This window comes from Branchiostoma belcheri, unplaced genomic scaffold (assembly GCF_001625305.1).
Source record: "Branchiostoma belcheri isolate BF01 breed outbred unplaced genomic scaffold, Haploidv18h27 scaffold174, whole genome shotgun sequence".
Classification (NCBI taxonomy): domain Eukaryota; kingdom Metazoa; phylum Chordata; class Leptocardii; order Amphioxiformes; family Branchiostomatidae; genus Branchiostoma; species Branchiostoma belcheri.
In genome coordinates, this window is record NW_017803202.1 from 40,828 (window position 1) to 64,275 (window position 23,448).

General features: G+C 42.2%; 4 protein-coding genes across 4 annotated transcripts; 1 reads left to right on the forward strand and 3 right to left on the reverse strand.

Annotated features, from left to right (window-relative positions):
* Positions 1 to 2,489: 2,489 nt before the first annotated feature.
* On the reverse strand, positions 2,490 to 4,751 carry LOC109467036 (protein lin-41-like). The gene has a single exon (XM_019764930.1). It carries the CDS (start codon positions 4,473 to 4,475, stop codon positions 2,958 to 2,960), a length of 1,518 nt encoding a protein of 505 aa, XP_019620489.1. The 5' UTR covers positions 4,476 to 4,751; the 3' UTR covers positions 2,490 to 2,957.
* A 588-nt stretch (positions 4,752 to 5,339) lies between these two features.
* Positions 5,340 to 6,732, reverse strand: LOC109467037 (tripartite motif-containing protein 2-like). Its single transcript, XM_019764931.1, has 2 exons — positions 6,283 to 6,732; positions 5,340 to 6,003 (listed from the first exon to the last, which is right to left on the reverse strand). The coding sequence occupies exons 1-2, from the start codon at positions 6,706 to 6,708 to the stop codon at positions 5,563 to 5,565; spliced, it is 867 nt and encodes a 288-aa protein (XP_019620490.1). The 5' UTR covers positions 6,709 to 6,732; the 3' UTR covers positions 5,340 to 5,562.
* A 665-nt stretch (positions 6,733 to 7,397) lies between these two features.
* On the forward strand, positions 7,398 to 12,164 carry LOC109467034 (myosin-2 heavy chain, non muscle-like). Its single transcript, XM_019764929.1, has 11 exons — positions 7,398 to 7,569; positions 7,945 to 8,005; positions 8,686 to 8,867; positions 9,085 to 9,166; positions 9,391 to 9,595; positions 9,951 to 10,018; positions 10,162 to 10,238; positions 10,710 to 10,810; positions 10,949 to 11,025; positions 11,278 to 11,484; positions 11,907 to 12,164. The coding sequence occupies exons 1-11, from the start codon at positions 7,477 to 7,479 to the stop codon at positions 12,020 to 12,022; spliced, it is 1,269 nt and encodes a 422-aa protein (XP_019620488.1). The 5' UTR covers positions 7,398 to 7,476; the 3' UTR covers positions 12,023 to 12,164.
* A 3,480-nt stretch (positions 12,165 to 15,644) lies between these two features.
* On the reverse strand, positions 15,645 to 22,926 carry LOC109467065 (delta(24)-sterol reductase-like). Its single transcript, XM_019764968.1, has 10 exons — positions 22,532 to 22,926; positions 20,694 to 20,849; positions 19,984 to 20,089; positions 19,472 to 19,590; positions 18,834 to 18,995; positions 18,157 to 18,261; positions 17,601 to 17,741; positions 16,894 to 17,091; positions 16,242 to 16,420; positions 15,645 to 15,819 (listed from the first exon to the last, which is right to left on the reverse strand). The coding sequence occupies exons 1-10, from the start codon at positions 22,763 to 22,765 to the stop codon at positions 15,666 to 15,668; spliced, it is 1,554 nt and encodes a 517-aa protein (XP_019620527.1). The 5' UTR covers positions 22,766 to 22,926; the 3' UTR covers positions 15,645 to 15,665.
* Positions 22,927 to 23,448: the final 522 nt, after the last annotated feature.

Consider the following 23,448-nt stretch of genomic DNA (forward strand, 5'->3'; position numbering starts at 1 on the left):
AAGTGGGAAGGCAAATCTTTCAGCATGATAGTTGTTCTGGTTTTGGTTCTAAACTTACCGTACAGTTTCGAGGCATCTGCACTTTCACAACTGGAATCTAAAGGTTGTAACGTTACTCGTTTTTTGGTTAACCCGCGAGACAGATTCACTTACGGAATTCCGTACTCCCACCTAGTGAAGACATACTGTAACAACAAGGGGTTGACAAGTGTCCCCGAAGAAATGCCACAAACTCTCTTTGAGCTCTATCTCCCAAATAACGCCCTCGCCACATTTCCTTGCATGCCCCTGCCCTATTTCGCCTTCATGAGTCTACGGAACAACTCTATAACTCACTTCCCCTGGACATGTCTGAAAAATATGCCAAGGTTAGAAATTTTGGATTTATCACACAATAAGCTCTTCTGTGTCAACCTCTACCCTGTCAAGACTTTCTTGCCCAGCTTAAAAATTGTGGACGTTTCCTTCAATGATATTAAGACACTGTCTATGTGTGATCTCGGGTTTGAAGGAAAGGTTGTGTCATATAAGCCTATCATTGCGGGAAACCCTTTCCACTGTGACTGCAACATAACCTGGATCTTTGATCAGGCGATAAATGTCGAAACGTGCCGAAAGAAAGCATCTCTAGATCTGGGATGCAAAATGTTTATGAGGGACAACGAAATAGCGCGCGCCATGTACAATAACCAGTCTTTGTTTCGCTGCAAAACGCCACCTATGCTAGAAAACGTCGAACTCCGCAGTTTGAACGAAAATATGTCACACTGTTATTCAAAGTGGGATCCAAAAGGCGCTAGTAACCAATTTCGCATGGAAAAGCGCTGTGATCCTAACAGTGTCTGCCCTACACTTCCCTCTGAAGCCCTGTTGCCACTAACAACCAGGAGTTCAGCACTAAGGACTGAGAAACAGAAACTGCAACATTCCGAAATGTATCAGATATCTGAAACCGCTACAATCGGTGTCTCGGCGGCAGCCAGAACCTCCAGTCGGGTGCTGTCAGCAACGTTTAAAGAAACGTCAGAAAAGGGTAACAGTACACAAACTCTGCCTGCGTCACAGACTCCGGTGACGTCAACACACACTCTGCCTACGTCACCGATGACGTCAGCCCCTGCCTCCGTTGCCGTGGCAACGGGCTGGGTGGTGACGGGGTCAGTGGTAGGGTCGATCGTTGCTCTCTGGTTTGTCATATTAGCCGTGTATTGTACAATTTCCAAGCAACAAGCTCGGGCGAACAACATGGCGGCTAGCGCTGGCCACGTTGTGAGCAATATGTTCTACCATCGGGCGGCTACCGTCCATCAGAAAAACCAAGCAGATGCACAGGACGGCTCTTGCAATGCTCCAAACTCAGACTCGGATGCCCACGAGTACGAAACTATACCTGATTACACATCACCCGAACCTTACGCAAGCTCGCCGTACGTTTTCGACGTTCCCCAATATCATATCGAGGAAATCGAAACTGCTGCAGGCGAAACTAGTCGTAAGGAGGAAGAAAATATCAGTACCTTAACTGGTCCAGACGCGCAGGCCTCTGAACCTACCAATGATAATGCGGAAGTTTCAGATAGCGATAAAGTTGATTCTCAGTCGCCAAACGCAGACAATGGCATGCGGGACCCTTCACTTGACGCAGTTGTACCTTACGCAAAGTCTCGTCATGTTTTCGACGTGTATGATCGTCAGAGTGCCGGTGGCAGTTCGGAAGGTTCCGAAACGTACGGAACCGACGTCACGACGCAAAACTCACCTGTCTATGCAGCTGGACAGGTGAAGAACGACACAAACACCTTATACTCTCAAAACTCTGAATGAGGTAACGTAACAGCGCTAGAGTTATCATAAACTGAAATTGCCCAAACCGCTTATACATGTAATGTCTTCTTTCTTCTTTGGTAATGATACATACATTTATAACATCAACTTTTACTCAAGGTTTCGTAGTGATAATTTGAACTTTTATTTGACAGTAGTTCTTAGAATGATTGAGCGTGCCATGTTTTCAATGAGAATCAGCAATCGTGTTTTGTGATGAGTGACGTAAAGCATAGTCTTGGACAGATGTAAATAAGACTTATTTTCTCTTAGCAAGGTACTAAAAACTATTTAGGATTGCAGAAGTAAAAGTGGCACTACGCTCAATTCTAAAGATATCTATCAAAGACTCGTACGTCCCAGCATTCAACCACAAGCAGTGCGCACGTGAAATTCCTTTAGACCCCGACTCAATCTACGAGTTACGTGACTGTGTTGTATCATGTGTATGTAAAATTGAGTAAACATTGATGTACACACAGATTGGTCTACTGTGACCAGTTACGCAAGCACTGAGCGGCACAGACAGTATAGTAGGCATTTCATCGGTCTCGAAGACCATGAAGAAGAACATACACAGACAATACATGAGAACAGATACTAGATCTTTCATCCAAAGCATCACCCACGCAGTGAAAAAAAGCAACAGCCAGTATTGTCACTATCGTATGGTTGCTTTATTTGCGGTAAAATCATTTCACATCCATAGGCTGAGCTTATCACATAACTCAAACCTAATAATTAACACACAATTACATGTACAATGCAATGCACTGGCCTTTAAACAAAAAGATGTGTGAAATTGTCTTCAGTACATATATAATACAGCATTTTCCGCTTAGTATTCTGCAGCACACCTCTTTCTGGTAATACATGTAGCTGGTCAACCAATATTGCTATCATTTATCAACATCAACAAGCTTATTATCTACTAATTGAAAAGTTCAAGTTATATAGCATGTTGGTCTTTGAATGTGCCTCATTCTTGCTAGAAGTGTACCTAAGAAAATGATCACAGGTTGTTCGCTGAAGTTCAGAGCCTATAGTTGGGGTATGGTACTAAAACGTCTAAATTGTTCTACCATTTGTTGGCACTTGAGAGCATGACCAATATCAGAAGAACATTGATCACACTACTTGTAGCCGTACAACTCGACACAATATCCGAACCAACTCGCTACAGCAATGTGTCCATCCTGTGTCAATGCGATTCCACGTGGGTCCGCTTCCTTCACAATGGCTACATTTCTCAGATACGTCCCGTCCGGCCTGAACACCTGTAGTCGGTTGCTACCCCAGTTCGCTACAATGATGTTACCTGCCGGGTCGAAGGTTATACCCGATGGGTGGTAGAGCTCTCCCTCATTCCGACCCCATTTACCGAACTTGACCTTCAGATTCCCCTCAAGGTCAAACACGCACACTTTATGACCGTCGCAGTCCGTGACAGAGAGAAGGCCACGTGATTCGTCCACCGCAATGAACCATGGGCCTTGTAGCTGTCCCTTGCCGATCTTTCGGATGAGGCTCCCGTCAGGCTGCAGGAGGAGACACGACTGCTGAGCGTCGTCTGCCACCACCATGCGGCCGTCCTTCAGAACTGCAACCCCGCGCGGATTTTGCAAACACTCGGGTTTCAGGATCTTCGCAAGCTCTCCTTCTGGCGAGTACACAAGGATTGCTTGCTTGCCAGTGTCGGATATGTTTCGGCATGTCACAATAAAGTGTCCGTCGGAGTCAATGTCAATGCCGAATGGATCTTCACCATCCACCGTGAACCACCGAAGCGACTGGCCGGTCTTGACGTCGAATATTCGAACCCGTTTCTTCCCGTTCTTTAGAACCGCGATGTTGCCATCCTTGCCCATTGCCACATCTACTGGGTGAGAGCCAATTTCTCCTCTTATGGTCAAGACTGGGCTGCGACTTCTTTGCACCCTGACGTCATACGGACTTCCCGCCACAGACTGACCCTTGACCGTGACCTCTAACCTATGGTTGCCCGTGAGCTCGGGTGTGTAGGAGATTTCCCACAAGCCCTTGCTCCTTTGTAAGTTTGTTTGTACCGCCTTGCCAAAGGGGTCCGTTAAAGTGACTTTGACGTCATCTTTAGCAACAACACACGAACGCCCTTGCCCATCGACTGTAGTGAGCAGGGCCACGTTTGAAAACTTTACAACGCCAGGCTTGACTTCCACTGAACATTTGGATGCGTCTACCCTCCCCGTGACTTGTACGCACCCTGCTTTGGCCACGGCCTCTCTGAACTCCGCCACAGCCGTCCCCTCCGAGAACACGACGTGACTCGGTCGGGCTGGAGTTGTCAGCAGCTCTTCGACCCTCTGTCGTGCTTGACCTTCGGACTCCGACGTGCTACTAGTATTCAGTCCGGCCAACTCAAACTCGATCGCTTCTTTCTGCTCTTCCAGACATTTTCCGACTTCCTGGCGACGTAAGCCTATTTCTCTGACGACTTCTTCTTTTCTGTCTTGAAGCAAGGCCATCAGGTGGTCGAAATATTCAGTGGCCTTTTCGATCGCTGCGTCTGCCGATGTTGGCAACTCTGATATTTCCGTCTCGACTTTTCCCAACAGTTCTTGTAGGTCTCGTTTCTTCCCCTCAGCGTCGACTTCTGCAATGTTGCTCGCCATTTTGTGTTGTTTGATAGTTTGTCAGTACAGGGCTTGTGCCAAAAAAGACGTTTTCTTTCCTAAAGCAGTGCACGCTCCAACCGAGCAGACCGTTTTGTGCTGCCCAGTGCAGGTTTCAAAGTTTGAAAGTGTGTTTACTCACGTACTTTTGTGTTTGCATTTAGTGACGTAGTTTCCATATATGCTGTATGAAGTAATCATATCGGACATTGACCTCGTCCTTTTCACCTTGATTCACATGTTCACCACGTGGCGTACACGTGAACAACAACAGGCAACGACGTGGGTCAGGGGTAATCTCCAAGCAGATCCCTAGCTTTTGGTGGGCATGGCAAGACATTAGGAGTGTCCATTTGTCCGCCTTCGGTGGCCGTACAAACTCCTCTGGCTAATGGACAAATGGACATTCCTCTGGCCAATTGACACTGCCTTGCCACCATATGATCTACTTGGAGATTAGGTCAGAGGCATTTCAAGGCTAATTCTCAAGGGTTGACATATTCTAGCCAAATTTTCAAAAGGTCCAGCGTGTGAAAACAAAACGGAACAGTCCTGAATTCTGTTACATGAGATCTGTGGCATCCAACCGTGCTTTATCCGGAACCACGTCTGAGGCAAATTTATATTCTAGCACAATTGGAGACTATATTATGCCTAATATAACACACAAACATAGCTCATTCAGGCACAGAACTAGGTAGGCATGGTTCTGGATACGATAACATCCATATCTTTCGCATAGTACACTTGAATTGTTTTTTGTCTACTCATGGGGGCCTTTATGGGGAGTCCCGACAACACTTAACGCTGAATCCATTATGATAAATTCGCTGTCTTGGCTACCGTAAGATATGTTTGGAGATTATCACCCACGCAGTGAAAACAGCAACAAACAGTAACGTTACTATCATCTGACTACTTTATTTCCTCCTTATTTCCGTGTTTATGTACATGTGTACATGAAAATATTTGTAATCGGTGTTTATGTACATGTGTACATGAAAATATTTGTAATCGGAATCCGCAATTCAGCCTGCGGGCTGCGATGGATTTGTATGTCAATAAACCATTCATCATCATCATCATGCTACTTGTACCTGTACAACTCGACACAATGTCCCGCAAAACACGCTACAGCTATGTAGCCATCCGGTGTCAGTTTGATTCCTGTGGGTTCTTTCCCTCTTACAATGGCCACAGTTCTCAGGTACGTCCCGTCAGCTTTAAACACCTGCAAGCGGTTGTTGTCATAGTTCACTACAATGATGTTACCTGCCGGGTCGAACGTTATCCCGCTTGGATTGAGAAGCTCTCCCTCATTCTCCCCCTCTTTACCGAAGCTGACCTTCAGGTTCCCCTCAAGGTCATACACATGAACTTTATGATCATAGAAGTCAGTGACAAACAGTAGATCGCGTGAATCGTCTACTGCTATGAACCATGGGAAGTTTAGAAACTGCCCCTTGCCGATCTCCCGGATGAGGCTCCCGTCAGGCTGCAGGAGGAGACACGAAAATTGGGAGTTAGCCTGGGCGCCTTCCTCTGTAGTTACCATTGGTTGTCCCCTTTCCATTGTTCCCTTAATAGTCGGCTCTCCCTCTTCCCTTGGTACTGTCCTATCTTGGGTGCCATCTTCCGTAGTTACCACTGGCTCTCCTTTTTCACTTGCTACTCTGGTAGCCTGGGTACCATCCTCCATAGTTACCACTGGCTCTTTCTTTTCACTTGTTATTAACGTGTTAGCCTGGGGAACATCCTCTGTAGTTAATACCGATTGCTCTCTATTTTCGCTTGCTATGGTGCCCACTGTGCGATCCGCCACCACCATGCGGCCGTCCTTCAGAACTGCAACTCCAAGTGGATCTCCCAAGAAGTCGGGTTTCAGGGTCTTTGTAAGCTCTCCCTCTCTTGAATACACACTGATTGCCTGTTTGCCAGTGCCGCTCAAATTTTGAGAAGTCACAATAAACTGTCCGTCGGAGTCCACGTCGATGCCCCAATGATCCTCACCTTCCACAGGAAAACACAGAAGCGACTGGCCAGTCTTGGCATCGAATATCTGAACCCGTTTGTTTCCGTTCTCTAACACTGCAATGTTACCGTCCTTGTCCACTGCTACATCTACAGGGTCGGAAAGTTCACCCTCCCCACTGCCTTTTCTTCCACTGATGGTTAAGACTGGGGTGTCCATGTTTTGTATACTGACGTTATGCGGACTTTCCGCAACAGACATTGCTGGAAACCTGCAGAAAGACTGATCTCCAAGCAGATCCCTATCGGTGGCAGAAAGACAGTATCAAAGTGGCCAGGCAGTATCCATTAGCCGGAGAAGGTCCGCGGCCACCGACGGTGGGGTAGCGAGAAAAAACGGCCATATATAAAAAGTTAACGATCATTCCCCCACAACCTCTGCTTGGACAGTAACGTTACAGAAAGACGGGTATCACAACGTTTAAATTTTGCCCAAAGTCAAGCACGTTTTGCCCCCAGATCTAGGACGGTTCGGCCCCGTTAGTTTGATAATCTCAATTGCCAATTGTCCAGTAGGGCACGACAAGGTCTCTATGTAGCTCTATTATTTGACCACACCCGGAACCCGGAAGTACAGCAAGCAGGTCGAGAAGGAAGCCGTAACCTAGCAACAAAGGTCAACCTTTAACCTTTACAGTAGCCTATTCGAAATCTGGCGTGACTTCCCTAATCTCCAAGCGGATCCTAGGTTGTCAAAAAGACAGTATCATGACTTTGAGGGCCCCAAATACAGTATACGGCAAGCAGATCGAAGAGAACCGAGCAAAGTCAAGTTTTGACCTTTAACCTCCTTGCCGGAAACCTCGCGTGAATCTCATGCTTCTGCGAGATTTGACGAGACTTGGCGCAAACGACTTCAAAATGGCGGAACATTCGGTGGTAACAGGTTGTGGAAGTTTTGTTTTTCTCGTGATTTTGACAATTTTTGGCGTCCAGGAAGCGAGAAAGACCCCAAAAGTACGCTAGAACAATGTCAAGCATGTATCGAGCGTCCCAGGTTGACTGGGAAAACAAGTTTTCCTCAATTGTGCGCGAAACGGAGGCGAATCTGGCCAAGGTTCAGGTAGGGATTTTTCTGTTGCTGATTCATGATTTTGATCACTTCCTGATTATGTAAAAATTTAGATCACGTTTGTTTTGATGACGTTTTTAACGTTTTTGGTCGACATAGATTGAATCCCAACCGTACAAGCCAATGAACACAACAAGTATAACCTTTATATTACTTAGTACGTTTTTATTGGCATAAAATTTTGTTTGTACATTTTTGTGCGAAGGGTGTCATATTCATAACCATGCAGGTGCAAAAAAAAATGTAAATAATTGTGTTTTTTGCTGTTTGTAATCCCGGGTGAGACTAGAACAGAAAACATGTTTTTCCTACCGTTCAGTGTGTCTTTTAACTCCATGCTGTAAGATGACCAAACTTTTCTTGCAGGAACGTCTGAATGCAGCCAGAACTCCCACCAGCTCTTCCCTAGACTACCCTGTACATGGAGGTGGGTTCTGCAACTGTACTCAAATCTAAATCAATTTCCTTTACGAATGAGCATTCTTTAAATAGATTATCAATGAGCAATCATAAGTAGAGAACTTGCAGATAAAATGTAATTTCACACTCCTCTTCTTCCGCTGCCGATGTTTTGGCAATGATTGGACAAAATATATAGTATTATAGATCTTCTTTCCTGAGAAGATCTATAGATATATTATACAAAATATATAGATTGTCTCCTTATCATGTCATCATATTCATAATCATATTTCATGTTTCCAGTTTAATCTGACACTAGTGACAGGATAACTATCATTTACCCCAAATAGGTTATAGGCACTTTATAACCTATTCAAGAATTCAATGACAATGGTTCCTAGAACTATCGCAGAGTGGAACTCACTGTCACCAAGTACAGTAGGGGCATTATAATCATTAGATAGATTTAAACAATGTCTAGAGTTATAAGTTAAAGGGTTAGGTGTAACAAGTTGATCGGTGTAATGTAGCCAGCTGCCGCCATGCCGCGTGCCTGCGAAGCTGGTGTGCTATGTCGAAAGGCGGTTATACCGGCTATACAGATACAGATACTTATATTCTATTGAGATGATTCTTCTTATGCTAACTTGTGTGAAGGAGACAAATCAAAAGTTTTGACTTTGATGAATTTTTTTTCTTTCCCAGACTCCTTCCGCCCTAGTCGTGACCCCATCACCTCCACTCCCAAACCCAGGACTGTTCGGTTCTCAGATTCCTCCAACCTGTCCTCAGAGCCTTTACATGTATCCAATAAGGAGAATATAGACTCTGGTCAGGCCCCAGCCATGTGGACTCTACTGTCAGAGAAACTGGACCTGCAGACAAAGGTTTGATTCTCAAGTTTGAAAATTTATGGTTTCCATAGTTTTCTCATGAAAATTTGCTAATTTTTCATAAACCGATTAGGGAGCACATCTCCCAAAAGAATTTCTTGGGAGACCCCTGTGGAGTGATAGAAAGGTCAGCTTTACAGTTTTTGTACAGACTTTTGCGTAACAACATGTGTAAGTCAATAATTCATTTTTGGTGTCCATCTGATCTCAGGTTATTGACACCTTGAAGCGGACAGTGGAAAATCTGGAGAGGGACAGAGATCAACAGAGGTCAAAAGTCAAGGAGTTAGAAAGTAAGTTCCTCCTATTTAGATTGTCTCTGTTCTTGCCTACATATTCCAGTATTCCCTGCTTTGGCTTCAGCCATGTATTTTGTGTTGGACTCGGAGAAAGGTAAAGAAGATGTCATTAACAACCCCTCAATAGTGGTGTCCCCAGATGACCTGTGTTAAATATTTCTACTACACGTATTTCCAAGATGATGTCATTAACCCCTGTGGTGTTCTGGTGTCCTCAGATGACCTCCGTGTGGTGAACGACCGCCTGTCGGAGCGCGGGGTTGACCTTCAGACGGAGATGAAGGTCGAGCGGTGGCGGCGTGAGGTCGCGGCTGAGGTGCAGGGTCTACAGCAGGAGCTACAGAACGTGCGGCGGGCGCGGGATGGGGAGCGCTACGGGGTCAGCGAGGGGGTCACCGCGCTGTCACGGGAACTACAGGAGAGGTGAGATAGCATTAGCAATCATAATCTCAACTTCAATTCTATAATATATGATGATATTATCTCGGCCCAGGAAGCCATGTTTTCATCTGCAAAGTTGCACCGGGGTTGTTTGGTTTTTGTAAAGTGAGTGCGAGTGTATGGAGGCCTTGAACTGTGGACCTGAAGAAAATTTAGATACAGGTACTACTGCTAGTACAGGTACAGGGTTTAGGTACAGGATTGGGCCTGTGCCTGTACCTAAACAAGGTTGGCCTTTTTTTGATTATGATGACATTTTGTTTTAAATTTTACTCTGTTAGATACATTTGTACTTTGTCATCTAAATTGACATCTGGTTGATCTTGACTTCTTACAGTAAGAGGTTTCTTCAAGACGAATGTGAGGCACTCAGAAGGGAAATTGAGGGCATGAAGACTAGGATCGGTGAGTCACTCTAAGAAGTTGTTCTATGTAGAATTTAGGATTCCAATTGTATGTGTGCATTGAAATGAATTTCCAAGTTGTTTTTTTTTGTGACACAGTTCAGTACAGTATGTATAATTGAGTTGTAATGTGTTCTCCCCCAGTAAAACAAGAAGTGGACCTGGCCACATCCATCTCCCAAGCAAGAGACATTAGCAGGAGACAGGACCATGTAGACAAGGTGGGGGAAATTGTTGCTATTGTTTGTAATCTCCAAGCAGATCTTTTTTGGTGGGGGTAAGACAGTATCAAATTGGCCAGTCTGTATCCATTTGCCCATCGAAAGATGCATACAGACTGGCCAATGCATTTGATACTGTCTTACCCCCACCGAAATATCTGCTTGGAGATTAATTGTTTGATGTGTGAGTCACTTGTGGTAGTGTAACCAGCGACTAGTAAACAGTTAACTGCAACAGCGGAGTAGGTAATTGATGAATGAAAGAATTATATTTTGAACTTGAAAGATCTAGACACAGATACATGTATGTGTGATCTGTTTCCCTGTGACATATGCTTGGAAGTAATTTTTGTGCCTTCTTATTATGCATGTTATGGTCACCATGGAAATACATGTATAAATGTCACCTTGGAGATATGAATGTAAGTGAAAATTGTTTTTGATCCAGTGTTTCTTCTCTTTCTACTCCAGGCTGTGAAGTCTTTACAGGAGAACCATCGGTCCCAGTCACATGACACCAGCAGGGTGTCAGCCGACCAATCAGAGACCCTCAAACAGATCAAGGAACTCAAGTAAGGAGTATTGGCGTCCTTCAACAAAACTATATAATCGTGTTTATGTCTTGTCATGTTATCCTTTTGGTTCTATTATGTTGAAGTGAACAGATTGAAATACCTGAAGAAGTTAAATGCTTGATACTCTTCATTCAGGAATTCTGTAGGAAGTATCCAGCGACAAATAGACAGGACACAGGGAGAAACTAACCAACGGAGGAACAGACAAACAGGTGAGCTTGTACAAATTGTATACTAATGGTTGTGTACATAACCTATCTGGTTGTATCAGTGCACCCACAGTTTAATGTTAGGTGCACAATTCCAATTTTAAGTGCACAAAAGTGGACCCAGTATTTCAAGCCCTGCCTATAATATTGTATACGTACATCAGGACGTACATGTACATTAATTGTAGTTGGGATGAATTGTGTTTGCAGCTGTTTATACATTTATATGACACTTGTTAAACCTTTGCTGTACAGATAATGTAAGAGACAACAGTAAGTCCAAGAGGCGACCCTACACCAGTAAAGGCTCTCGTATGACGGGAGTTTTTGACACGTCAGACATTGACACGGATGTTGACCTGAGTTCTCCCAGTATCGCCAGCCACAAGTCTTCTGACTTCTCCTACAACATGGACTATCTCAGGCCCACACCTGCTACAACTACAAGGCACAGGGACAACGGTATGGAAGTTTTGGTGAAAGTTTTTGTTGTAGAATGCCCAATTTGGCTCCAACACAGACAATTGAATTTTGAGCTGATGGACTGTTACTGCCTTCCTTTAATACTCTATTCATGAATGAAGGAATGGTCTTACCAGCAAAGTAAAAATCGTTGTCTTAAAATTTCTATGTACAGCAAGTGATATAAGTCTGGTATTGTGCTATATCTAAAAAATGGTATACTACTAATGTATATTCAGGTTCAACTTCAACTTCTTCTCACTTCAATGACTGAAGGTGCTTAATCTTGCCGATACCAGCAAGCATGTTGTCAAATTCTCATGTACATGTACTTCTAAACTGGAAGTAATGGGTTGCATTTGTATTGACCATTTGTAGTTCTGACAAAGATAACTTGTCTGTTTCCTTCCCTGCTGCTCCAGATCTGAACAGTCTGAGCCCCTCCCTCTCCCCCTCCCTGGATGTGACCTTGAACCTGGACGACCTTGACCCCGGGGATGTCAGCTCTGACCTTGACTTGGATGACGACTTCTTATGATGACCCTTGTGTGAAGTAGAAGGAACGAGGACTCATCTTAAGAAACTAGGGACCAACTCCTGAAGAATTCTCAACTCAGGGATTGAAATCTTCTTAATTGGGTAAAAACTTGTCGAGAAAACAGTGATAACTTTGTTTGTTTGTTTGTTTATACCTTTGTTTCCATAGTTACTGTTGTTTTCATCTCCGTCCATAGTCTCCTAGCAGAGGTTAGGGTTTTGGCTATTTTGTGCCTTGTTTTTAGGCTTTTTTATCAGGCTTTCTTTTTTGCACTGGTATATTTTTTTTTACGCCAACCCAACGGTGCCCAAAAAAAAACAGCCTGATAAAAAAAGCCTAAAAACATGCCAAAAATAAGCCAAAACCCAAACCTCTGCTTGGAGAGTACTCCAATGTCCATGTTTGTGGATGAAAATTAAGTTGATGGACATGTAAAGATGATGAAATGTGTTGCAGTGGACTCAGTACTTTACTTTTCAGTTTTGTTTTGGACCAAGGCCATGTGAGATTTATTTGTATAATTACTAAATAGATAGTTTGAAGAAAGATTCAAACACTTGAAAAAAAAGTGGTTTGAATCAGTGATATTTTCACTGGAGAGATTGGTGACTTTTTGTACTTGGAGTTACGTATGTAATTTGTATTGCAATTTTGAAAGAGGTTCCGCCTGCAATAATGCAAATGGTGGTAAATGGTAATGTATATAACTCTATCTCAATTTGATAATGAAGTAAACAACACTGGCAGCTAAAAAAGTTTCTTTCTAAAGCCTTTGTTGTTTTCTAAATGTCCTGTATGTTCCTCTGACTCTTCTGATTCAAGCAATATGTACAAGTCAGTGACAAAAATGTTGATAAGGGTAAAATTGAGAAGTGTCCTAAACATATAATTATCTTTTATTGCTGAATTCTCTGATAATCTAGTGGTACTTAACTACATGTATATTGTACTTTTCTCAGGTTTATACATTTTATTCCTGCTTTTGCTGCTGGGTTGGTATTGGTGTAATAATTTCATTTTTTTTTCAAATCTAGTGTTTGTTTCCTATTCTTTACAAAGTATTGATTTGTTTTACAACAGAGAAATGGAAAATGAGATTTGAAAAAAAAGCCTCATGTTGTTTCTATATGTCTGATTCAGATGTTACCCTTACCTTTTAGCACACTGAAGTACTGTAGCTATTTGGCTACCGATTCTCTATTGCTTAAAAGGCTATGTGGCAGGATAAAGTTATTGCAAACTTTTGCAGACTTGGAAAGAAGGATCAAAAGCCACTGGGTGATCAAAGAATAATTTTATTTTGTATCACACTTCACCACACAGGCTTAGAATCCTGCTCCTTTCAGTTTCAGTCTTAATTAAAAACATCATCAGAGCAGAGGTCAAAATCATCCGTAACTATGGCAACTCAATCACAGGATAATGTAGATCTAACAAGAACCAACAAAACATCTTAGGTTGGTTGTTTAAAGTTGAAACTTTAGATCCAACACAAAGTTCTCTTACCTAGAGCTTTTGACCAGTAACTCTGGTCTTCCTCTGTAGACTGACCCAGTGAGGCTTGTCATGTGGCTTCTTTGAGGAAGACCAGAGTGACTGGTTGAAAGCTCTAGGTGAGAGAACTTCTTTGTGTTGGACCAAAAATTTTAACTTTAAACATGTAATTACCAAAAACTGAACACAGATGAACTTTAATGATAGTAAAACCATCTTAGGTTGGTGTTGTCTTGTAATATTCCCTAAAGGTTGAAATCTCACAACAACATAATACATATAAGATCGCTGTATTTAATGCTTGTAACTTGTAGCACTGTTCCTCTCCGCTTATAAAGTGTAACATTCCTGAAAGCATCATGTAGGAACAACATGCTAAAGTGATTGAAATTATCGCAAAATTATTATACATCACACTTCATATATATAATTATATATACTAGAGAGATTATATATATCTAAGAGAGAATCTCACAACATATACACACTAAATCACTAGAAAAACTGTGTTCAAATCTATAATACATTTCTGTACTGATATTTGGCAATTGGTAACTTTAGCTAGCTGCGCAATTTGAAGATGATATGTGATGGTACATGTACAATTCTTGTCTAACTCAGTGAAAATTCACTGTTATGGCTTCACCATTTCTATCAACTTTTTGAAAATACTGTGTCTTTTTTCCCCCGAGATGTTGGAAACTGCAGTGTTTTTAACATTATTATGAGCAGCCTTTTACACTGAGTGAAAATATACTGAGTCATGTACTAGTACATGTACATGTATAATTGATTGGGACTCAGAACATTCTTCTAGAAATCTCATTGGAAAGTCTTACAATAAAATACAGTACAAATGTATTGGATTTCAATCTACATGAAACACAATCATGTAATTTTCTGATATGTAAAAACTAGTAACAGTAGTAAAACTGCTTACGTACTGTGAGATCATCATTTGCTACATGCAGGGATTTTTCTAGAAAAATTTAGCATGAGGGAGTAGATGGCATTAGCATGGCAAGGGAGCGAAGCGAACGAGGGGGGATTTTTTTATGAGTCTCAGAGTAAAGCAGTTTGTAATGCTAGAATGCAATGTTATATAATATTTTTACATGTTTACTGGAAAAAGATCATTTTGAGAAAGACTAAAGTTGTGTTCACTCTGAAAATTGATATGAGGGAGCTGGCTGGTTACATGAGGGAGTAGCACCCTTATTCCCCTGTTTAGAAAAACCCCTGTACATGTATTTGTTCATTATCGAAATCTAATTATCTAAACTGCAGCAAATAATACTTTGTTTGGAGATTGTCATAACAAATCATTTATAAATCACCATTTTTAGAAGATAAAAACCATAATATAATCATTATATGGTAGTTTTGGAGTTTAAACACCCTTGTATTTACTCAAGGTAACACCCATGTTCAAGTGTAACATACAGTGAGGTAACACTGACACCTAATCAGTGATTAAACATTATCTAGAAGAAAATACAGACAGCAAATCTCAATTTGATACAAGAGAGATGGACTGAAAGTTCCTGAATGTCACTGGCAATAATGTCTTTGGCATAACAGTTTATATGTTGAGTGCTGATGACCCAAATCGAAATATATCTAATTGAGCAGTTGTGTAAAATTTTGTTAACCCTTTCTCTGCTGAGGATGCTTTAAAGCAGCAGATTTGTATTGGTAACAGCAGGCATCAGCAGAGAAAAGGTTAAACTAGCACAAAATTGGCAGTATTGTTTTCTTTGTGTTTTTACTGCATAATTATATCCAGGGAACTGCCTCAAGGTGTAGCGCACCAGTTTTGTATTTTGGTAAGTACAATTTATATGAGCAGCATAAAGCCAGGCTACATGTATTTCGGTATTTTGTTACAATTATACAAGTTGCATATATTGTAAAACCCAGACTGTGTAGGTATTTTGGTAAGTACAATCATGTACAAGCAGCAGAAACTGTTTTTATCTATTTGAATATCTTATCTATTTGAACCAATTATTTTGCTTTAAAATCTATTTCTTTGATACAACAGTTTAAATTCATACTGTGTCTTTTTGGAGAAGATTTGAAATTTTGGAATTTAATTTATGGATGTCTGGTGTCCACTGAGTGTGTGGCTGTCCTCAGTGTTGACTGCTCAGTGCCTGTTTTTCTTGCAGATCTTGTCGAAGACCTCAGGGAAGGCCTTCTCGCAGCTGAGCTCTGCCCGCATCTTGTCGTACAGGGTGTGGTCAAACGTCTGGCGAAACTCCTCACGAGTCATGTAGCAGTCCGCGTACAGCATCTGGAACCTGGTGGGTAACAAAATGTGAGTCAAACTAGTCTAGGATAGGTAACGTTTGCCAAGCAAATACAATTTTGTTTACCTTCACATAGTTTAGCCTTAAAAACTACTGCTCTGTATATTCTTACTTAAACACATAATATACACATGCATATATACATGGTTCCCACACCGGGAATCAAACCCGGTCCAGCGGTTAGGATTTGGCACTCTCACTCAGCCAAGGCCTGGGTTTGATTCCCAGTGTGGGAACCAGTGAAACAAACGGTAGAGAGTAGAAACAGCAAAACCCGGCAGCCAGCTTATGACACCAGTGTGCTAATGACGACTCCAAAAGGTTCAGACCTCTTGGAATGGATCAGTTAGCAGCATTTGAACCCCACTGTTACAGTTGGATCAAAAGTTTTATCTTTAAACATTGTTCCTTACCCATTCACACTGCGCACATACTCCTCCAGACGCCTTGTGGTCGTGCCAGCCTCGAAGTCCATGGTCTTTGGCTCTCCGTAAGCGCCAATGTCCACGTACATCTCATCCTGGTCACCCTTGGGATGGACCATTCCGGGCTGGGAGGGGAGCAGCATGGGGCACAGCCACAACGGGTACAGCTGCAGAGAGGGGGGGGGAGGGTATTACAGTTACAAAGAATTGTTGCTATGAACCAGACTGAGTACTACAATGCCAATTTGCAATACAGTCCAGCCTTTTTTGCAGTACGATATCCTATTTATAATACTGTGCCATTTGATGACCTTTGCCACACAAAGCCGGTGAGAACACTTATATTGCAGGCAAATAGTCAAACAATCTTGCATTAACCTGAGTGTCAGACGTCATCTGGTACTTAGCAACAGAGGAAGAGACTGGATGTAAAGTAGGATCATCAGGATTCCAGGCTAGTCAAAATGGGGACACCCCTTAATATGATCCAATGCCCCTACAGTCTGCCAATTGATGTTAGGTTTGTCAGTGTGCCTGCAAAGCTGGTGCGTTATGCCAAGGGGCAGTTATACCAGCAATAGGTTTTGAGTTGCAGGAACACATGGATACAATACAGCCATACAGTCACACTCTTACAAACCTTGATCTCCTTGTGGAAGACCCTGAGCGCTTCGCCCATCTTGTCGAGCGGGATGAGCATGTCCTGGATCACGTGGTGTTTCTCATACAGCTGCCGGACCGTCTCTCCCTGAGTCAGTTTCAGAAGGGAAACTTTCGGCGGGACCATCCATCCGCACAGGAAGCGGAAGATTGGGTTGTTTCCAAAGGGAATGATGTCCTAGGAACAATTAAACAAACAAAGAAACAAACGTTAGCTTCAGCAGGAAAACCTTCGGCGGGACCATCCACCCGCACAGGAACTGGAACTTGGGTTGTTTCCAAAAGGAATGATGTCCTAGGAACAAACAAGCAAACAAATGTCGTAGGTGAGAGTTAGACATCCGGGTAATAAGGTGACGCTGACAAGAGGTAGTGGCTGCTACCTGAAACATCTGACCGTCTGGCCTTGTTTTTTCTCTGTCTTTTTTTATAGACTTTGGTGATCTCTAGTGATGCAACTTATACATTACAGTTTAACAAAGTAAAATTTGACACTTTCATTTTCAATGTCCATGTTGGAAAACTGATTGTACAATGTTTCATCTCTCAGGTGTCAGGTCATGGAGCTAGAAAGGTCAATCATCTAAAAAATTTATGTCCCTTGCAGGGGTCCACACAAAAAAAGGCTAGGGTCAGCAGGTTTTCTAATGTCAGTTGGGAAACAGAGCTTTTTTTCCTAGGCCTTACCTGAAGCTCCCAGAAGATAGCGCGTGTGTGCCTGTGGTAGTAGTGCCTCAGTGGGATGTACTCCACACCAGGGCCGGTCTTCAGGAAGGTCTCCACGTGTTTGAAGAACCACGGCTTGTAGTACAGACCGATGGAGTTCACCTGGCAAGGAAATAATCCTCGTTACTTTGGGTTGGAAGCCCAAGCAGTTTGCTGAATGTACTGTTACTGTTTTACCATTTTTCTAGTTCCTAAGTTATAGAAGTTCTGTCAGTTCATTCTAGTGACACTGAAGAAGAGTATTGTCATTCGAAATGTTTGGAAGTAACAGTAGCTCATCAGGTTCACACTGTATTTGATTAGAAAAGAGGAGTTTGTCTATGGCATTGGTAGAGCATCTTCTACATTTCAGTAATTGGTTGTTGAGTGATGGAAGAGATTGCACAAGTCTGCATACTGTCCCCAAGACAGTGCTGCACATAAAGACCATGTGTGCTTAAGAAATTTGGCCAAGCATAACCCAGTCACCCCTACTCTTGACCTGTTGCCATGACAATGACCTAGTGACCGAGCCTACCTTGCCTGGCTCTGCCTGATTGGTCAGATTTGCTGTCATGACGACAGCCTCGTTCTCACTGAACATCAGCCCCTCCACAAAGTCATTGTCGCTCTTCTTCAGAACCTGAAAACAAACAAGAAGTTGGAGACTTCAAACTTCCAATATGTATGTAGGTATGGATTGTGTTAATGTCATTTAGCTATCAAACTACTAGTATACTTTTCTGGCAAATGACCCTCTCCAATCGCAAATTTTGCCAACAGCAAACCATGCCACTACAAACACCTTGAGCAAACTCATTACCAAAATTTTATTTGGCAAAGTTTGATACGTTCGTTCAATGCAAGCAGAAATACCTCACCTCAAATTTTCAGTCGCTCTTACATCAAACTTCAGTTGAGCTAAATTTCTGCTTGTTCAATGAAAGTATCAAACTTCATCATGATATATACCAAGTTTGAACACAGATGAGTTTTTTTCCAGGAGACTGAGAGAAAAACCGGAAGAACCATCGAAAAAGAAGTGTGGAGCCATGGTTCCACTCTCGATGAGGCAGCGGACCTGGGCCAGATGGAAGAGCTACCTTCTGCCTTAAGAGTCATGCTCAGCTGGCTCAGAAGAGGACTAAGTAAGTAAATGAGGTGCATTTTCATACGGATCATTAAAATTTTTCTAAAAACTGCCCATATACAGACCTCCTCAGTGTAGACCTTGTTGACCTCCTCGGCCGTGTGGCAGGGTTTGTACTCGACCTTGACAAAGTTGGCAGCGTGGACGATCTTTATCTCTGCGGCGACAAGGAATCCCAGGGTGCCGTGGGACCAGGGCACCGCGTAGAACAGGTCTGGGTTCTCATCCTGGATGGAAAAAAAGTTTATTGAAGCAGAATCACGTGGTAGTTGCCTTTTTATTACCTTTGCCAAGAAGGTTCTGTTTTCAGTAGCGTTTGTCCATTTGTTTATTTGTCTGTGAACAGCATAACTCAAAATGTATGAATGGAATCTGATATTTGGTGTGTGGATAGGGTGGCCCCAAATCTGAAAATGATTAGATTTTGGGCCCCTGGCGGCTTTCCTTGGTACTGAAAGATGTCTTTATTTATCTTTATCTTTTTTCTACATTGTTGTCAGACCAGGGTCAAGCATGAAAACATTGAGGCTTGTGTTTTTGCTTTAGGCAAAGGGCTCAACCAGTCAAGTTTCTGTGAATGTGTCTAAACAGGTATTTCCTTTTTTTTCCAACTTCTTTTCAACTTCATGTAAGCTATGCCTTTCTGAGTTTCTCTTTAGACTGTAAGTTTGCATGTAATGAGAGTATAAGACCCCCTGCCCACCTTGGTACACCTGACCAGACTGCCGTCAGCCAGCACCAGCTCAAACGCCTCACAGCTGTGCTGGAACAAACCGTAGCGATGGGAGGAGGTCTCTACTCCTACTCCACAGATCAAACCACCTGCAACAAAAGTATAAACCCTTCATTTTCACCATAAAAATGTGCAATGTCAAAATACATGTATGTCTTTAAAGCTTGCTTTCATTTTTCCAATTCTCAAAGGCACCATGTTGAAGTGTTCCTAATACTAGTATATGAAATCAATCTTTTAAATTTCTAACAAAATCTTTCAATCAATATTTCAAAGTCATTAATCACTCTTTCAATTTTTCTTTCATTGAATCAATCATTCAATTAATCCATTAATTGATCAGCTGTACCGACAGTGAGGTTGTTCAGGCAGGACCATCTTTCAATGAATTCAATGAATCCTGAATCAATTTCTCAATCCTTCCATCATTCAATCAATCCTGTACTAAATCAATCAATCAATCCATAATTGATCAGCCATACCGACAGTGAGGTCGTCCAGTTCCGGCAGCACAGGCAGAGTCCAGCCCAGTGGCAGCAGGGTGGCAGTGATCTGTCCCATGGTCGCTAGCGGCTCCACTCGCACAACCTGTAAAACAGAGCAAAATAGTAGTAGTTTGAGTAACGGTTTTTGGAGTACTGTAGTTTGTTCAAACTTAAGTAACTATTTTTCTCGTTTTCTTTCAGAAGTTTCCTAACTCTAGGTGAGGACAAAAATCAAATTTGGAAGTGATCTGTCCCATGGTCGCAAGTGGCTCCACATGCACAACCTACAGCAGAGGCAATCTTTAGGGAGCTTTTGGAGAGCAAAACAGTACTGTTGTTTGTTCAAACTTTAATAACCTTCTTCTCTTCTTCTTTCAGAATGAAGATGAAGGTAAAAATCAAATGTTGAAGTGTTATTCCATTAGAAATAACTCTAGAAATTACTAGGAATAATTATAAAACTAAACTTACTTCAAACCCCTTAGCCCTTACACTTATTCTACATCTGTCTCCAAAAAAACCCCAGGAGATTTAGTTCTTGCAAGGAAAATACCAATTGCTCTTGATACGATTGATGCCTTAGTAAGTTAGTTCTCTCTCTCTCTTTTCGAATTGGTAATTACTAGTAGCTAGTAGCCCTCAGGCATTTGATTGGTCAAGCCAGGTCTAGCTACAAGAAACGAGGCATTTGATTGGTGGAGCCTGACCTGGCGGTTGACATCCACCTCCAGGATGTCGATGAGGTTGATGTTGATATTCTGCATTGTCTGTTTGTACTTGCCGACCCGAAGACTCATGGTCTGCCAGCCGGGCCGCGCTGTGCACATGGGCTTACGGCTCCCGTCTTCCTTCCACGCTCGCACCTGGGGAGAGATAGAACAAGGCATTTGATTGGTGGAGTCGCACCTGGCTATAAGAAAAAAGGCATTTGATTGGTTAGTCTGTTTGTACTTCCCGGGTACAGAGGAAAAAAGTTTGTTAAAGTCCTCCCCGCAACCATTAGCATGGTCCCTTATAGTGGTGCCCGTCTCCGTTTCTGTAGCCCTTGGGCCACACAGTGCAATCACTACAGCAGGGGGCTAATCCACTAGTAGTGGTGAGTTTTAACTCCCATACTCTTCTCAAACACTTAGAGCTTTGCTGAGAAAGTAGTACTTACATGTCATTTTTAAAGGAGGAATAGAGGAAAAATTAATCTAAAATCTATCTATAAAAAGACTCTTGTTTTAAAAAAAAATCTGCATAAGACTGCCATCCTCCTTACAACAGCCCACATATAAAGCATATAACTTTAATCTATCTTAATAAGAAAAGTTTTTCTGTAGTGGCAGTGCCAGTTAGAGTCTAAAAACAGACAACAGGTCAGGATCTGACCCCTCTAGGTCAACATCCAGTAGGGCATATGAGAAAGGTCAACAAACTGACCAACCGACCAATCAATAATCTTTATTTACACCAGACGGCCATGTTGTCCTTGACCCTTGTTCTACCCATCGAATGTGGAGGCAATGGCCAATAGAAAACAAGGCTTCTATTCAAACAAAGTATCAAATTAGACATTTTTGCTTTGGATTTCTTATAGCGTTTTCCATACAAAATTAGCATATTGGCCATGGAGAGTTTGTAAGTACATACTAAGTACATATAAAGAAATTGTCTCTTGCATGGCAGATTTTTTTAGTGCATCACCAATATGCTAAAAGTCCAATATTGACTCTGCTTTTTTGTGTGGTGGACGTTGTGTACTTTTATAGAAATGTTCCTTATGGACTACAAAATCCACACAACCCTTCAACAAGCTCACATTTGGCATGATTCTAACTATTTGGTTGCTAAAAAAAATTAACCACTTCATTCCATTGGCCTATGTAATCCCATATCACAAAAAAACTGCAGAAATTCACTCAAAATTGAGTTCTTAAATGTATTAAACAACCAATTTTTTATAAACAAATACTGGTGAAAACATACTTTCCAAGCTAAATCATCCTGGTCACAAATTGGTCTTCAGAATCAGACCCTATGGTAGCTAAGCATATGTTCAAATGGTATCTTCCTTGGAACATTGTATATAATTTATGTGGCAGGTGGCGTGATTACGTTGCCATGGCAACAAACGGCGACACAAACATTAAAATTAAAAGGAGACTTCTCCTATATCTGAAATATTATCGATACTGTAGCCTTTTAAAAGACTTGTGCGGTCATGTTCTGCCAAAAATAAACAGAAATGCGACCGCTGGACCGCTACCATTGAAGGAAGGGCGCATAGGTGGCAAGTAGGCAACGCATTCTCCAAGCAGATGTTTGATGTTTGTCACGTTTTCGTAGGCTTCGCCATCGATTCACAATAGATTTTATTAAAGAAGGGACATTTTAACAAGAATTGTATGTAGTTCCTCTTTTCAGCGATCGCCAAAAACTAGCCAAAAGAAGACTTACAGAACGAGCGAAAACACAAGACTCAAGAAGAAACAACAGCGTATCTGCTTGGATATTACGAAACGACCTTGCGTTATTAGCTTAAGTCTTGAAGATGTCTTACCTGTTTCTGGATGTTTCTTACTCTGTCGTCGTGTTTCTTGGGCGCGCTGTGGAGCTGGAAGACGATCCAAGTCCTCAGGTAGTGGTACATGTCGAAAATCACGCTTAAAGGCAGCAAAAAGAAGCACACGAAAACCCATCGTTGGTGTATCATCACATATTCTATCCCTTTCAGGTGGACCCAAAGTCCAGCGCCACCGAAAACGACCAACAAAAAAAGCAAGAAACCGAGCATTTTTGCCGTCGACGGCGGTCAGAAATGGTGGAAAGGGTGCCTAAAATGCCGTCGATGTTCAAAACGTTGTGGATGTGTTTGGTAGGCGCAGTTTGAGGGAGTTTCTTTCGCGGGCTGGTCTGCTATTCGCTTACAACCACTGGCGTGACAAGTCCTAAATGCCTTAATAGGTCAAAGGTTGTCAGGTGAGTCCACAGAAGGCTCTGCCCACTAAACGGACTTTCACCGGTCTTTTATTTACTTTTTTACGCACCTCAGTGAAATTTTATCTAAACAGCAAAGATTTGGTTACTTATTAAGAAGCATCAATGATAAGGTGGTGCTCTGAAAATTCGTCCCAATAGCCTCCACCCCTGTGGAGGATTTGGTATAGTCTGAAATCTGTTCTGTTGTTTTGGTGGGCGTGGCAGTTGTTAGTTACCTCAACTTTGGCACAAAAATCGTCCATCTTTCCTGTCACTCAATTCAAGGTCCTTTGGCAACATTGTCAGGACTTCAATTCCTAGTTCAAGGGACACTTGGAGAAAGCAATTAAAAATTCACAACGATCTCTAGCATTTTCTAGTATTTTATTGAGCTTTTTTTAATGTCGTTGTTTCATTTTTGCAGGTCATTTGTCAGGGGTGTGCTTTGAGTATTACTGAGAGGAAATTTACCTAGTTTAACCTCCGTTTTTCTTCTTT

Excerpts from the sequence above, each read along its gene's own strand:
- LOC109467065 (XM_019764968.1), bottom strand. The coding sequence starts at position 22,765 with ATGCTCGGTTTCTTGCTTTTTTTGTTGGTCGTTTTCGGTGGCGCTGGA. Across the intron at positions 20,090-20,693 it reads AGGTGGATGTCAACCGCCAG|GTTGTGCGAGTGGAGCCGCT; the intron begins GTCAGGCTCCAC and ends TCTGTTTTACAG. Across the intron at positions 19,591-19,983 it reads ACTGGACGACCTCACTGTCG|GTGGTTTGATCTGTGGAGTA; the intron begins GTATGGCTGATC and ends CTTTTGTTGCAG.
- LOC109467036 (XM_019764930.1), bottom strand. The coding sequence starts at position 4,475 with ATGGCGAGCAACATTGCAGAAGTCGACGCTGAGGGGAAGAAACGAGAC.
- LOC109467037 (XM_019764931.1), bottom strand. The coding sequence starts at position 6,708 with ATGTCTGTTGCGGAAAGTCCGCATAACGTCAGTATACAAAACATGGAC. Across the intron at positions 6,004-6,282 it reads TGGTGGTGGCGGATCGCACA|GCTAACTCCCAATTTTCGTG; the intron begins GTGGGCACCATA and ends GAAGGCGCCCAG.
- LOC109467034 (XM_019764929.1), top strand. The coding sequence starts at position 7,477 with ATGTCAAGCATGTATCGAGCGTCCCAGGTTGACTGGGAAAACAAGTTT. Across the intron at positions 7,570-7,944 it reads CGAATCTGGCCAAGGTTCAG|GAACGTCTGAATGCAGCCAG; the intron begins GTAGGGATTTTT and ends CTTTTCTTGCAG. Across the intron at positions 10,811-10,948 it reads AAACAGATCAAGGAACTCAA|GAATTCTGTAGGAAGTATCC; the intron begins GTAAGGAGTATT and ends CTCTTCATTCAG.